Source organism: Ascidiella aspersa, chromosome 1, assembly GCF_963924565.1.
Source record: "Ascidiella aspersa chromosome 1, kaAscAspe10.2, whole genome shotgun sequence".
NCBI classification, from domain to species: domain Eukaryota; kingdom Metazoa; phylum Chordata; class Ascidiacea; order Phlebobranchia; family Ascidiidae; genus Ascidiella; species Ascidiella aspersa.
Window position 1 is genome coordinate 26937248 of NC_139447.1, and position 14568 is coordinate 26951815.

The following is a 14568-nucleotide window of genomic DNA, read 5'->3' on the forward strand; positions in this document are numbered from 1 at the left end:
TAGCGTTATAAGTGATGAAAAAATATATATATCGATTTGAACTATTTACTCTCTGATTAAATAGCCTCTTCCACTTGCATATCGACTTCCAAAATAAACTGTTTAAATGTAAAACCCATAAACGTTGTTTTATTTTAAACTAATCTGCATGCAAAATAATATGAAAAAGCTACGTCACTATTGTCATTATCGAGAGAGCAAATATAGATTACAATAAAGCAATAGTGCAATTCAATGGTTTGTTACAACGGAAGAAAGTTTCACGCTTTCCTAGCAGTTGTCGTTTACCAATTTATCGTTTAAGGAAGTCACGCTCGGAAGATTTTATATTTTTGCTGAGCAGCTGAAAAATAACAAAGAATTTGTTTACGGGTAATTCCCTATTTAGATAAGTGTGGTGGCAGCGGGTCTCTTCTTGTGGAAATTTGCAACTTTTGTTCTTCGCTTTTCCTAGATTTTACATACAAAATGCGCTTAAGTTGGTTATATACAGGGACGTGCAGTCAGGGGAGGCAGATAAGGCAGTGCCTCACCTGCCAACATCTGGCAAAACAAAACGTATATTAAAGAGATGTTTATCACAGAATATATATTATTTGCTAAAGTTCAGTACATATTGCATGTTTTTGGGTGCTTTAATTTGAATGGATTCCTGTAGTCCATACTCCTTCTCCCGCAAATTTTACACTTCTATACCTAAAGCGTTATTATTTCTAATTTCTGTTGCGTCATTTATATCAAGCGTTCAAAATCGTTGAAATACGCGAAGAGAGGACCAAGAGCTAGCCAACCTACAAAATCTCGCCCTATCTCATCCTACAATTTCAAAGGCAAAATAAACATATTTATTCAGCACCTAGAAAAAAAATATTTTACAACCACACTAATACAGGTCTATATTTTAGGAATATAAAAAAAAAAATTAAAAATTTAAAAAAATATTAATATTGAATATTAATATTCGCCGAATATTAAAATATAAAAACATTTGCCAACCGTTTAATCAACAAATTGGGGTAGACCTTGAACACACCTTTCCAACGATACTACACATGATGCCACTGATATGGGGGATAAAGGTTTAAATCGACGATAACCGATATTTATATTCATAATTAACCATGCGATATAATCGCCATTTTTGCTCCCAGTAGCATCCCCTCAAAATGAAGTGAAATTTTCACTTGCCAACCGTTTAACCAACAAATTGGGGTAGACCTTGATCACACCTTTCCAACGATGCTACACACGATGCCACTGATATGGGGGATAAGGGTTTAAATCGATTTGTAGGTTGGCTAGCTCTTGGTCGTCCCAGCTATGGAAAATTTCTACATTGACTTCTTGCAGTGTAAAGGATTGTTTTTTGTATTAAATTTAACTAAAATGGAGGAAAATTTACACTTTCAATCAATCTAAAGTTAGAGTCATAAATAAAGGCAAATCTGTTTCCCATTTAAATGGTTTGCATCAGACGACTGGACAAAAAAATAACGCGCAACTTTCAGAGAAATTGGTAAAAAAATGAGTGGATGTGACTGTCATAGGCTCATCCAGGGGGCCACAGAGGCCATGACCCCCTAAAAATTTATAAATATTGTGTACTCTAAATAATATTTGTTTTGCAGTACCACAAAAGTCGATCGCAGGCATGCCGAACTTCAATTGTCATGTACTGTTACGTCATAAAGGATTTAGTTATTATTAAATTCGCTATAGTAGCGGTTCCCAAACTGGGGTCCGTACAGCAGTTTCAGAGGGTCCGCAAGGGGAATTAGTCTTTTAAGTTTTTAAACATTTGTCTATGTTTTAAACATTATCTGTCATCTTTATTGTCTTTAGTTTTGCTTTATTATTCGATCATAGAGTGTTTTTTGATGTCTATTGTGACATCATAAAGCATCTATTATGCTGTACTACCTGCTATCAGCGAATCGTTCGCATTAGTTAGAACAGGCTGGTCCAAACCCAGTTGCAATTTTAGCCAAATTGATCTGGTTAATTAAACCTTTTTGCGCGAAATGATAACGTTTTTAATTTAGCGATTGGGAAGTATGCAACATCTCTTTTACGTGAACATTCTACGCTTATAAAATGCAGTCTTCTAATTAAAATTTTTGTCAAATACGCAAATTTTTCGCGCTTCGCGCACACCAGTTTTTCCAGTCTCCTAACATTCGATTTTATTTGCGCACAAGTTCGACGACAGAAGCAAGTGTCTGGAGCGTATCTGTCTTTCGATGCTACTTTGTGACGTTAAACATTTCATGCCTCGACCAAACGAAAAACGTTGATCCGCTCCTGATACGCATTTAGCCTACTTTATGTGGCCTGCAAAGAATATGCATGAAATATTGTGGCCCGCGATGCAGTCAAGCGTGGACCACCCTGAGTTAGAAGGTTGTTACGTTAGGAAGAATCGTGACTGCACTAGTGTATTACAAGAAATATGGGTCAACTGACCTTTAAAATTTTATAGGGCCGCGAAATGTCAAAATAATTGCAACGGGTCCGCCAGGCAAAATTTTTAGAAAAGTTTGGGAACCGCTGCGCTATAGGCTACTTATTGATGTAGTTTTAGTTTTTAGTCATTTTGTTTTTGCTCTCTGAATGATTTTTTAGTATTGCGCTTAAACTCAGTAAGTTGCTTCTCGAAACGGTTTGCTAGCGTATTTATTTGTGTTCGATACGCAGTTCATACAATGGCAAAAGCTAAACAACAAAAGTTTAAATTTTTTGCCCAGACCCCACCTTCCTAAATTTTTGGCTGGCTACGCTACCGGTGGCTGTGCTTAAAATATCGCCTTTTATACTTTCCCTGTTTCTTATTTTCAAGTTTGTAATAAACGTGAAAGTGTGGGGCGCAGCCACAATGAAAGAATGTAAACATTAAACATTTTATAAACATTTTTTCATTGTGGCTGCGCCCCACAAAAGCATGCCGCTAATTTTTTTATCTTTATTAGTACGATACCGTTTTTGTGATTGTTAAAGAAAAGCTTGGCTTGAAAAAATTAGTGCCTCACCATCTAGGAACGTCACCGCACGTCACTGGTTATATGATATGCTTTCGTATTTAAATTGGTAACCTTTGTTAGGATGAATAGTTTAAATGTGATTTCTGGTTTAGTGAAATGCAAAGAAAGTGTTGTCCGCACGACTGCTTATGCTAATCTGCAAAAAAATTCTTATGATGCGCAGGTCGATGCCGTATTTATAAATTTACGTCAAAATATGATGACACAAATACATAATCTTAGAAATTTGCTCTTAACTGTCGAAGTCGTTCGTAAATGTTTCATTTAAATGGAGCCTTATAAATTGCTATGAATCTTTTGCGCAAATCCCCAAAAAACTTACACACTTCTCCTGCAAACCCAAACATTTTGCAAAACGGAAGTTTATTATACGAATAACAATGAACACAGTAAAAAAATAAAAACACAAAATCAAAAGTTACACATTATTGAGTAACACATTTATATTTTGTAAAACATTCTGCATCCACAAAAACACCAATATTACTACAAACATAAAAGAGACGAAGAACATCGATCTGTTGGTAGTTCAAATTACCAAAATATGAGTTCATGAAAAGAAAAAATCATCTTAGGGGTAGATAAAACCAATTAATTAAGTAATAATTACATTAGCAAATGTTTTGATACGAAAAGTTAACGTAAGTTCATTAAAACTCAAATTTAGTTCACATGAAAAATATACACTCAAGCTTGAATAACTTCTCTGGTATTCAGAGCTCCATAGTAGATTGCTGGGTATTTGTTTCCCTTTAAAAGATAACACAAATTACATAAATTATTGCAAACATATAAAAAAATTGAATATTAAATTTTTTTTCCCACTGAAAATTCATATACAATCAAGTAAAAGTTAAGAAAGTGGAACAGCATTCATATCTTAAACCCTGATTAGTAGGCCTATCTACTAAATAGTATCCAAAGGTATTGCCATGCTAGAGATTCATTAAAATACAGTATGAGGTTAGCCATAAAACTAACTGAAATCTATAAAATGACAAAAGATGATGTTTTTTGGGGCGTATCCATCCCGCAGGGCTACGGAGTCCGAGTCGGTTAAAAACAGAAACGGTAAGTTTAAAACAGATAATTTATTAACTATGACCACATCTTTGAGTTGATTTATGTATATCCTGTAGACATAGGCGCGAATATGGGTGTGCAGAGCGTATTTTGACACCCTTTATGTCTTGGAGCGTCAAAACGCCCTAAAATTTAACTAAGTAATATGGGTATTATCAAAAACTCCGCGGTCGCTTTGCATCTGCATGTACGTCGTGACGGATAACAAGTTACGAAACACAGCTCCAAAGTAGATTGCTACTAACCTTCATCATTCTAATACCCGACCGAGCACGCATTACCATTCAACACAATTTATTCTGACAAAAAAAATGGCTAACGCTTGTTTCAAAACTAATATACAAAATTGAAAAATCGGTTTGCATAACCTGCTGTATACGTTTTGTAGATAATAGCTATGCACTGGTTCGTAAAAAATCCCTGGGATTTGGAAAGTTCTGTGCAACCTACAAACAGAAATCTTATCAACCTACTTGCGTAAAACAGCATATCGACGGACAGTTTTCTTCCACAGAAATTCTATATTTGCCAGAGCATACCATTCGTCCAAAAATAACTGACAAGTATAAACAAAGAACAAACTGTGGCAGTGCAACCATGAAAATAAACAGATGTAAAATACTCTGACCAACCTATAAATATAAAATTGCAAAAAAAACATGTAATGATATTTTGAAGCAACTAGTTTACACATAATTTGAAAGACAATTCTTTTATATTAATTTCAATAAAATAATATATGTTTATACTGTTATATTTTAATAAAAATGTCTCAATCTTTCAGAAATACCACAGTTTGCTAAAATAAAGTATACAGGCATCAGTTTTGTATAAAATACACTGAGTCAATCACTTACATCATATCTAGAGTGGTGTATTCCTGCACATACTTCCAATGTTACAATAGTCAGTGCCATACAGCTTGAGAAAATAGAACTGCCAAACACCCAAGGCATCTAAAGGCAAATTACTTTCAAAATTTTTTTCAAGGCTTTTCCAATATACAAGAGATAGATGGTGGCAAGAATATATTACCTAAATAATATGTTCCTTATGATGCGATGTAGAAGTGTGTATAAAAACAGATTTGGTAATCTTGTTTTTCATGATATGTTAATAATATTAAACAACTTGAACCACAATTTTAAGTTTTGATTAATAAACACTTTAATTAGTATAAATATTGAATAGAATTCTGAAACCAAACAACTTCATTTTCAAATTTTGGAATTTGTTATATGTACCATTCAAGCTTAGCTGGTTAATCTCAGAAAACTATAAACTTTGCAGCAAGGTAGACAATGTGCAAGTATTTGACAAAGTTTTGGTACATTTACAACTTACCGCACATATTGATATAGAACTTGCATTTACCAACGTTAAAATTCCAACTGCACAAATCTAGAAAATTTTCACATATATTAGCAAAATCTAACAATTCAATTTTATAAAAATTACATGTAGATAACAGCTACTAATTGTATATTTGTGTGATAACAAAAGTTTGACTTTAAATTAGTGGTCACCAAACTTTAGCACACTTAACACTTTTATCGAGTTACTTACATGTTAAAAAAATAATAAGTAATTTTTTTCAAACTTTTGAGAAGCATAACCAGGGCTGCGGAGTCGGTTTGTTTTGCCGGAGTCGGATTCGGGACTCGAGTAAGACCGCATAAAACTACCCGAGTTCCGAGTCCGACATGCGCATGCGCAGTATCAAGTTTAAAAAAATGTAAGTAGTAAAAGTGTAATAGCAAATGGTGAAATATTTTAAACCATGTAATGCGGTTGGATCAATAATGACACCAATATGAGTGGATTGCAGAAAATCCACCTTAATTTAGTTGCGTAAATGGGTAAAATACAGGCTGTAGAGTCACGGCTGGAATCGGTACTTGACAAAATCTTACATTTGGCCGGAGTTGGACTCGGGACTCGGGAGTCGGACTCGGGTGTATTTTTTTGGCTGGAGTCAGACTCGGGTTGTTTTTAACCGACTCCGCAGCCCTGGGCATAACTTTGGAAAACCAATGAATTATATCTCCAATATAGGTCATTTTTAGGCCATTTATTTAGTGCAGGTACAGTAGTGATTAACCACTGCTGAAATTAGAGCAGGGGTCGGCATGCCTTTACCAGTTGCGGACCAAGCAAACTCATAAAGGTCTCGGCAGGCAGTAATTTTAACTGATGCTTTGGTTAAAACGTGCAGTTTTAAGCATTTTATTATAGGTTGCAAAACTCCTAAACTAGAGGAAATATTTTTTAAGTGCCAAAATGTATTTCTTTTTCATGGTTGAACACAATTTGTCAGGGTTCAGAGCTTTCTTTTAGAGTACATTCAATGTTTTGTAGGACTTCCATAATTTGACACTAATTATTACTATTTTTAAACATTATTTGGGTAGGATATATTTGTGAGGTGAAGAGACTAATCACTTCACAATGAGTTAAACCAGTGTTCTCTTAACAAACATGTTACTTTTTACATAGTCCATAAATGTTAGGAATAGGTAAGTCCCTCATTTCTAGTAAGGTTTACACAGCGGAATACCATTACTACATGTTAAATGCATTTAAAAGCAAACTTACAAATAAACTTCCCCAAATTCCAGCTCCAATATGAGTAAAAGGTGACCAATCATGATGGCTTACAACACATGCCACAATTGCAAGAATGATGGTTATTCCACTTAACACAATTAGTACAATCTAAAACATAACATTTAAGAATATTAAAACAACACAAAAAGCTTTTATAAATCATTTGAAATATTAAAATACCCAGTTTAACATAAATAGTGTTATTAGTGAAGCTTAAAGTGGTCAGGTTTGTTTGGCTTGACCTTGATATAAGGTAAATTAAGACGATAAGGTATGTTATAGAAAATTCAATCATGTGCATTTCAATCTAAAATATTTAAATCTAAATTTGTTGTTTATAAATAAATATTCGAATTTCCTTGTTGAAATAGAGGGGTTAAGTGCTTACAGTACCGCAAGGGATTACCATGGTACCATTCAGATAACATTGTTCAGAATACCGTTTATTAGACTAAGTTTAATTTCAAAAATATCGCCCGAATTTCTTCCCAAACGTGCCAAATGGCTCTTTAGTGGTTTTCAAGGCGTGACGTTTAAACGGTAAATTTGTTTGCAAAAAAAGATAAGTGACCATACAATTCCTCAGTTTTAAGACAAAACTTACTCCAATTATTCGCAAACTGTGTAAAAACTCCTGTTGTTGTTCTTCAGAAGTCATTTTTGTCTTCGACTATAAAACATAGGTTAAAATCGCAAACAATAACAGAATTATATTAATTGCATGATATGGATATTGATATTGTTGATGTTGAGACTGAGAGGGAGAGAGAGATAGGGGAAACACCTATTTTCAATAACGTAATGGGTTTCGGTTGAGGTCTCATCTGTAACCATAATTATTTTAGATGGGATTCAACACGGTCGAGTACCGAGGTCAACGCACTAAAGAACTGTAGAGGTTAGGAGGTATTTTTCCATCTTACCCCACTGTGTTGCCCAACTTGACGTCATAACGCGTGTGACCAACACTCGAACCGAATGTTATCGGCGTATCGCGATTCATTTTATTTTACGATATTCGGTGAAATTCAGTCTGATATAACGGGTTTAATTACTATATTATTGTGAGTACTGATATTTGTGAAAATATACTCAACGATGGGGTTGCCAAATTTGAAACGCGAAATCCCTGACAAATTCACTGCGGTTGCGTTGGTCAAGTCCAGATCAGGGACCTAAAAAAACTCAGAAATGACGGCAAATTGTTATGTCAAAACGTGACGTTCTTCAAAAGATGAAAAACAATGGCTTACTGCGTGAAAAATGTTTTGGTATGTAGTTTAAGTTACCCAAATTTTAATTGTTGATGGTGCGATGAGACGCACGGCGCATTCTGGCTGATCCGATTTCAACAAAAAGGGTCAGATATACCTTTTTTTCATTACACATTTTTACTATGTTTATCAGAACTGATGTGTGATTTTATATCCGCGTTAGTTTTGTATGAAACTGAGATATATGTACCTAGGTTGCAAACTAAACATTCTGCTTTCCATTCAAATTCTACCATTTCTGAACCATGGATATTTTTCTTGTATTTCACTCGTGAATTTACATTTTCTCCTTAAAGTAAATTAAACGTTTTTAAAAACTCAGCTCGGTAAAAGTTTCTAACTATAGGCTTACCAAAATAGAACGCAAAACGCAAAAATATCTTTTCATAAGCGTAACCAAAATGATTAAACTACCAAAAACTTGGTAGTGTGTGACGTATCACATCGGAAGCATTTAACAGATCAAATCAATCAATATGTCTGTTTATATGCACCTTTCTCAGGCAGATTAGATTAAGGTTCAAGCCGGCTTGAAAAGTAATCCGTTCCAGCGTCGTAATTACATGGCGCGAAATTCCAAGCCAGCTTGAGTGTACAAACTGCACTGATATGCATTATTACGTAATATTCCAGTAAACCTCTAACGCACAACCAATTTTTCGGCTTAGGCTACTCCTTGCGGTAGCAATTTATTGCTGCTTGTTCGTTTTTATTAACCTAACATTGAAAAAAACCCAAGAATTACTTGAGTTAGGTTTGCCGATTAAGTACGTTTTTGACTGTCTGTATAGTGCTTCAGTTTACCTGGCACACAGAATGTAAGTGCAGGAAAGTTAAGCTTGTTTGTGCTGGCCAACGCTATATACAAGGCAAAGTGGACAAAAGAAGGTGATAAAATGTACCAAACATTAATGAAAACTGTATTTGGCGCTGGCCTAGAATCCTACCACAGCGTTGAGACAATTATTAAAGCAAAGTACAATATTTGGGTGAGGGTGGGCCAACTATTACTATTTAAACCTACCCAAACCCGCATCCTAACACAAATAATGTTATATGTTGTGGATTCTAGACCAGCGCCTATGTCACAAATTAGTATCTGATTCTAACGAGTGTGTGTAATGTTCTTTCCTTATGCGCTAAACTTGTTTAGTTTACGACTAGCCGTTCGTGTTACGTCATAATGCCCCAAAAGTGGCGTGATGTTTACTGCGTTAAAGCAGGTCATTCAACATCAAACAATTCTGGCCGTCAGCGAAACGAACAGATTAAGCGGAGAACGGATTGAAAACCACTCCTTTTGTCAGATTAGGAAACGAGAGAACTTAATTCATTCCAGCGCCAAAACGAGAGAGAATGAATTAACGAATAATATTCGAATCCGGCTTAAACGTGCATATAAACGGGCTTAATGATGCATGGAAGCAAGATAGACTAAAAAACAACTAGCCTGCGGCGAGGTTCAAACTCACGACCTCAGGTCATACCGGGACCGTCGCTCTACCAACTTCGAGCAACCTAGGCTAAGAGGGGACGAGAAACAACCAATAACACCATTGTTGGCGATCCTGTTAGTCCTTTGTTTTCGTCGTTTCTGCCGTTGTAATCAGTAGGCCTATCTATATACTTAAAATCAGTGCCCTCTAACTATGTTAAAAAGGAATAAGTTATTCGAAACGTTTAAAATGATACCAACTTCTATATGGGCTTTGATATTCCTACTGCGTCTTACTGCAACCTCCAACCATTATGCTCCATTGTTTTGTTCTGTTTCTGTGGTGTGAGTCAGTGTGCTTCTGTTAGCTTATAAGTATCCTATCCAGTTTGTAGGATCTTTCCCAAATCATGGGTGGATGTCAAATTGTATACGCGTTTTAGTTTGTTATTTCGCCGACTGCAGAAGTTCATATGGTTTAATTTAATAAGATGAAATGGAGAAAACCGAATAAGCAAAATTAAGCTTCCAAAAAAGTCAGTGAAGAGAATTAGGTCGATAATTGGGAAGCAACGGTGTTTTACTTAACCTTAGTATTTATAAGTCGCCACTAAAATGGGTTGAGCAACACTAATGTAATTATGTAATCAATATTAATCAGTCTCTAAACGAAGCAGTGTAAATTGTACAGTATTTTATTGTGCAAAAACAAAAGTCAGATTTGCTGGCATATAAGTCCTACAAAATTTCAGCCTCGATTTTTTAAAATCGATGCTGCCGAAAGTCGTTCAGCTGAACGAGAACAGTGAACTTGCTAGTAGGTTTCGTAGCCTTTTGATGCCCCTCTGCACAAACAGATGGCAAAGATCATGCCAAAGATCTAAAAAAGACAAACAGTTATATTCACAAGAGCCAAAATGCAATATAAGTGGAAAAAATCTTTTCATTTTGAAAAACCTGAATTCACATTTAACAAATGTTGGTCTCAACAAAATATTATTCCTTTTTGGCAAAACTGAGTAAAGAAATGCAAATCAAATGTTCATAGCTCATTGGCACTATTTTTTCTACCTTGAGCCAAAGTTGGTTTACAACTTAGCATAACTAACGATTGGGCTTGTGTAAAACTCACCCTGTGTTTCACTCATACAAATTATATATTAGTCAAAAATGCCCAGCATTTTGAGAAAATTTCGATTAGGGTATTTTCGTACCTCTGCGAGACCAATTCCAAGTCCCACTCCAGCGATAATCGCAATATTGTCGTTGATGAAGTCGAGAATTGCTGGAAAGCAACCCTAAAATGCACACAAAATTAATAAGAAGGAAAACCAAACGAAATAAAATATTTTCCAATTAAGTCACCTGTTTTGAAATGACTTGACTTAGAATTGAATCATTCAAGATAATGACTTGACTGTGACTAACCCGTTTTCATTAAATATTTGATGATAAAATTGGGTTATATAGCTCATTTGTGGGCATAAAGCACTGTGCCTCTTGTGTGTTTCGTTGTTTATAGCTTATCAAAATCTGGTTCGCAATCTAACGAATTTACCATTGGTTTTATGATTGGGACCTTCAATCTTTTCATTGTTTTAAAGTAACGAAGCATATAGGTTTGCTTCGCGCAATTGTCCGTTAAATATTGCTTGCACTATGTTCACGATCAGTATACCATTATATTTTACGACTAATATCATCTGCGCTGACTTCATTGTGGAACGAATTTATTATATAATTTCCTTTTCCTTCCGATTCCATGGTGGCTAAAAGGCTTGGAATTTTTGACGCAGAAAAACGGTGTTAAATCAAGAACTTACAATGATACATACAAACAGTTCGTACCTCGGTATAAATATGTGTTGCTCCATCGGCAGCAGTGCACCCTGTTGTTCCTACAGCCCCACAAGTTGCGTTGTTGTCTGCCGTACGTGTGCAACCGCACCCCGTGGCATTTTTCGCAAACCAATCTTGACAGCCGTTGACGGGTCCACAGCATTTAAACTGTATCAAATAGTTTGTTTGCATGATACTAGGCAGAAACACACGGGTTGACAAACTAATAGAAAACATGGGCTTGCGGTAAGGTATTCAAAGTGGTAAAATTCATTATTTTTATTGCACTGCATTTTTTATCCATAAACAACATCGAGAAAATAGTTCTACTCTCTACAAAAGATAGCGAAAATGTATTAAGTTATTTTTTTATTAGGAATTTTTAGCCTTTAGTTTAGTTACACGTTCCACTTATTTAGTTCTTCACTTTACTAATTAACGTTTAAAGTTTAAATTGGGTTAACGTTAGCAAAAAATATTTTAACACGTTTTATGACAAACAGTAATTTGAACCCATTAACCAAGGTGATTCTGTAAAAAGTTTAGGAAGCACTGCCCTATATAATCAAGATTTCCGGGTCACACAAATTTTGTGCCTGCAAAGTGTACTGTATACTCACGCTCTCTTGAATAGCAACCAAAGTGGTAGACGCAGCATCGCTAAAGTTCATCGGAATCGTTTTGTTTAATTCCGCTTCTATTTGATTTTCGATCTGCAAAATTCACCATGTAATGACGTTTAGATTTAGGATATACAAAAATCAAGGTTTTCCACAGCATGTGTTCACAAAACTTCTTTACAACGCACAGGAATCTAGTGATATAACAGAGCGCCTCTAACACATCACAATCAGCAAACTGTTGGAATTACCATGCCAAAGAAATGTTCAGTTTTATTTCAGACCTATTATGCCGTAAACCTGTGCCAATGTATAATAAAAGGGCGTATATATGTCACGGTCTGTTTGCAAAGTAAACCTAACGCCATTCGTAAAGCCTAAGAGTGACTAACAGATTTGTGTACATAGTAAAACGAGGGTTCCCTAAGATAACCAAGGAAAGCTGGCAAAGTTATTACTGCACTAGTGTCACGTCTTGCGCTTCAAGCCCACCCTATAGCCAAGTTACTCACTGTTTGCTGGGAGACAAGAGCCCAAATTCCAATTGCCAGTTGAATTACGAAAATAACCAGCAAGAAGACGAAGTACTATAAAAGTCATAACATAACATTAGAACAAATTTCACATGGGTAAATCCACTTTCGTTTTTCTTGTAAAAGTTAATGCTTTATAAATTGTTTACTATTGAAAAGTAGGTTTACGTAGTAATTAGCCTATAATACATACTGTTCCAAGTAGGCATTTGTTTTCCTTGATAGCGCCGCAGCATCCACAGAACCCGACCAAAAACATGAAGCTGCCAACAGCGATCAACACATAACAACCTGAAAAGTCAATTGTATGTGTATTCATTTGTGGCGGTAATAGGGGAGGTATACTAATCGAGCTCAGTTAAAGTGATGTAAGAGCATAACAAAACTAGAACCGCAGAGGCGTTGGGTTATAACAGAAAAGTATTTTGGGTCGTAACTTGGTAAATAATAATTCGTCGAACGTGAATAAAAAAGAAGCAAATGTTACATAGCTATGATCACATTATTCGTTTTTTGTTGCTGTGCGTCATGTCGTGTTTATTGTTTTTGAACACCACAAAATATTTAAAAACAGCTTTGTTTCTAGCAAAGAACGCAATGAGTTTATCTAGAATGGCAATTTGCGTGTAAGCGGTAACAAACGATAGCCAAATATCTCGGCATTGTTAACATTAGATCAGAACGGAACTCAACAATATGTCTGCAGTATGTAAAATAATGCTGTCAACTAGTTTTCGTCCTAGGACCGCCATGTTAATTTAAATAACAGACCCCAGGCTAATAGGCCTACGGAAAAAAGGCCCAATTTCAGAGCTATATGTGGAATGCAAAAAGCAAAACAACCATTTGCCCAATTAGCAACGTAGTCTAGTCATTGTTCAAATGGATTACTTACACAACCTATACTTAATCGCTGCGCACCACCGAAAACACTTCTAGACAAGTTTAAAGCAATTACCCGAGTAGTAAAACGATAAACCAGCAATGTCAACCACAGCTTCAATGTTGTTGGCTGCAATCAAGTAAATACCAATTCCCAGTAGCGCTCCGCCAGCAATCTACATAAAAAATCATGGTTAAAATGGTTGAATTGCTTTGAGTTACATTGGTGCAAAAACATTAAAGAAATCAAACCTTAAAGGTAAAAAATATATCGCCTGCATAAAAAAACAAAGCAGGGAAACAACAATCAATTTTAATATGTCACATTAAAATTTGGTAAATATTTTTATGTAGAAGGATATGTTGAGAAATAGGTCTTTAACCAGTTATTACAGAGTTGTGTACGAAGTAATACAGAGTGTTGTACGATGTTAATAATACCGTCACGCCTCCGCATACAAAGACTCATTTTGAAATACGTGTTTCCACAGAAATTCTCTGAAAATATACGTCATTCGTATTTCCAGCGTGATAATATGCATAGTCATGTTGATAGATTGTGAATAAATACGCTTAGCTAAAGCACCTTGGTGTGTTGGTAGAACTCACCCAAAAGAGTACATTAAACAAAAATAAAAGATACTTCATGACATCATGTCCGCAACCCATTTTCCTGTTATTGGATTAAACGTTTTTCAGGATATAAGCTAAATGATATAACCTGCAAATGCCAATAACAGCGTAAGACTATAGTCCTAGGATACAATTTTGAAATATAGTACAAAAGAAAGCTATACCACTTTGGGTTGGTCACTAAAAACATACATTGTAGGCTGCCGCTAACTATACTGTAGGTGTGGCAATACACTTCCATAAAACTCGTTTAAACGTCCTGGTTTAAACAGTAAAAAAACTAGTTCAAGATAGACAAATTGTATTCAATACGTTCTAAACAAACAAATCCATACAATAAATTCGATCCTACCCATCAGTCCTAAGAACACCAAGTAAATGATTTACGAATAACTAGCCGTTGTTTTCGTCTTGTTTACGACCTAAATGTTACTAGAAAAACATTAAATAAAACGTCTTAATTTGGTTTATTTAGTAGGGTTGTGGCTTGATTTTATTCTGTCTGCAGGAAATGACACCACCGAAATAAAGGTGGTCTACGCAAGGAAATTACTATCGATCTTTTGACATACTTTTCATAACTTATAGCGTTAAAGTTTATAAGCATTTCTATCGGACTTAAAA

The 14568-nt window shown here is 35.3% G+C and overlaps 2 protein-coding genes across 2 annotated transcripts; both read right to left on the reverse strand.

Annotated features, from left to right (window-relative positions):
• Nucleotides 1–3390: 3390 nt before the first annotated feature.
• On the reverse strand, nucleotides 3391–7477 carry LOC146168933 (uncharacterized). The gene is made up of 6 exons (XM_083390447.1): nucleotides 7333–7477; nucleotides 6717–6836; nucleotides 5466–5522; nucleotides 4979–5077; nucleotides 4595–4753; nucleotides 3391–3788 (listed from the first exon to the last, which is right to left on the reverse strand). The coding sequence occupies exons 1-6, from the start codon at nucleotides 7384–7386 to the stop codon at nucleotides 3726–3728; spliced, it is 552 nt and encodes a 183-aa protein (XP_083246573.1). The 5' UTR covers nucleotides 7387–7477; the 3' UTR covers nucleotides 3391–3725.
• Nucleotides 7478–10116: 2639 nt separating this feature from the next.
• LOC146168934 (CD9 antigen-like) lies at nucleotides 10117–14034 on the reverse strand. Its single transcript, XM_083389214.1, has 8 exons — nucleotides 13921–14034; nucleotides 13388–13487; nucleotides 12623–12720; nucleotides 12409–12483; nucleotides 11897–11989; nucleotides 11286–11444; nucleotides 10652–10735; nucleotides 10117–10317 (listed from the first exon to the last, which is right to left on the reverse strand). Exons 1-8 carry the CDS (start codon nucleotides 13978–13980, stop codon nucleotides 10252–10254), a joined length of 735 nt encoding a protein of 244 aa, XP_083245340.1. The 5' UTR covers nucleotides 13981–14034; the 3' UTR covers nucleotides 10117–10251.
• Between the last annotated feature and the right edge of the window lie 534 nt (nucleotides 14035–14568).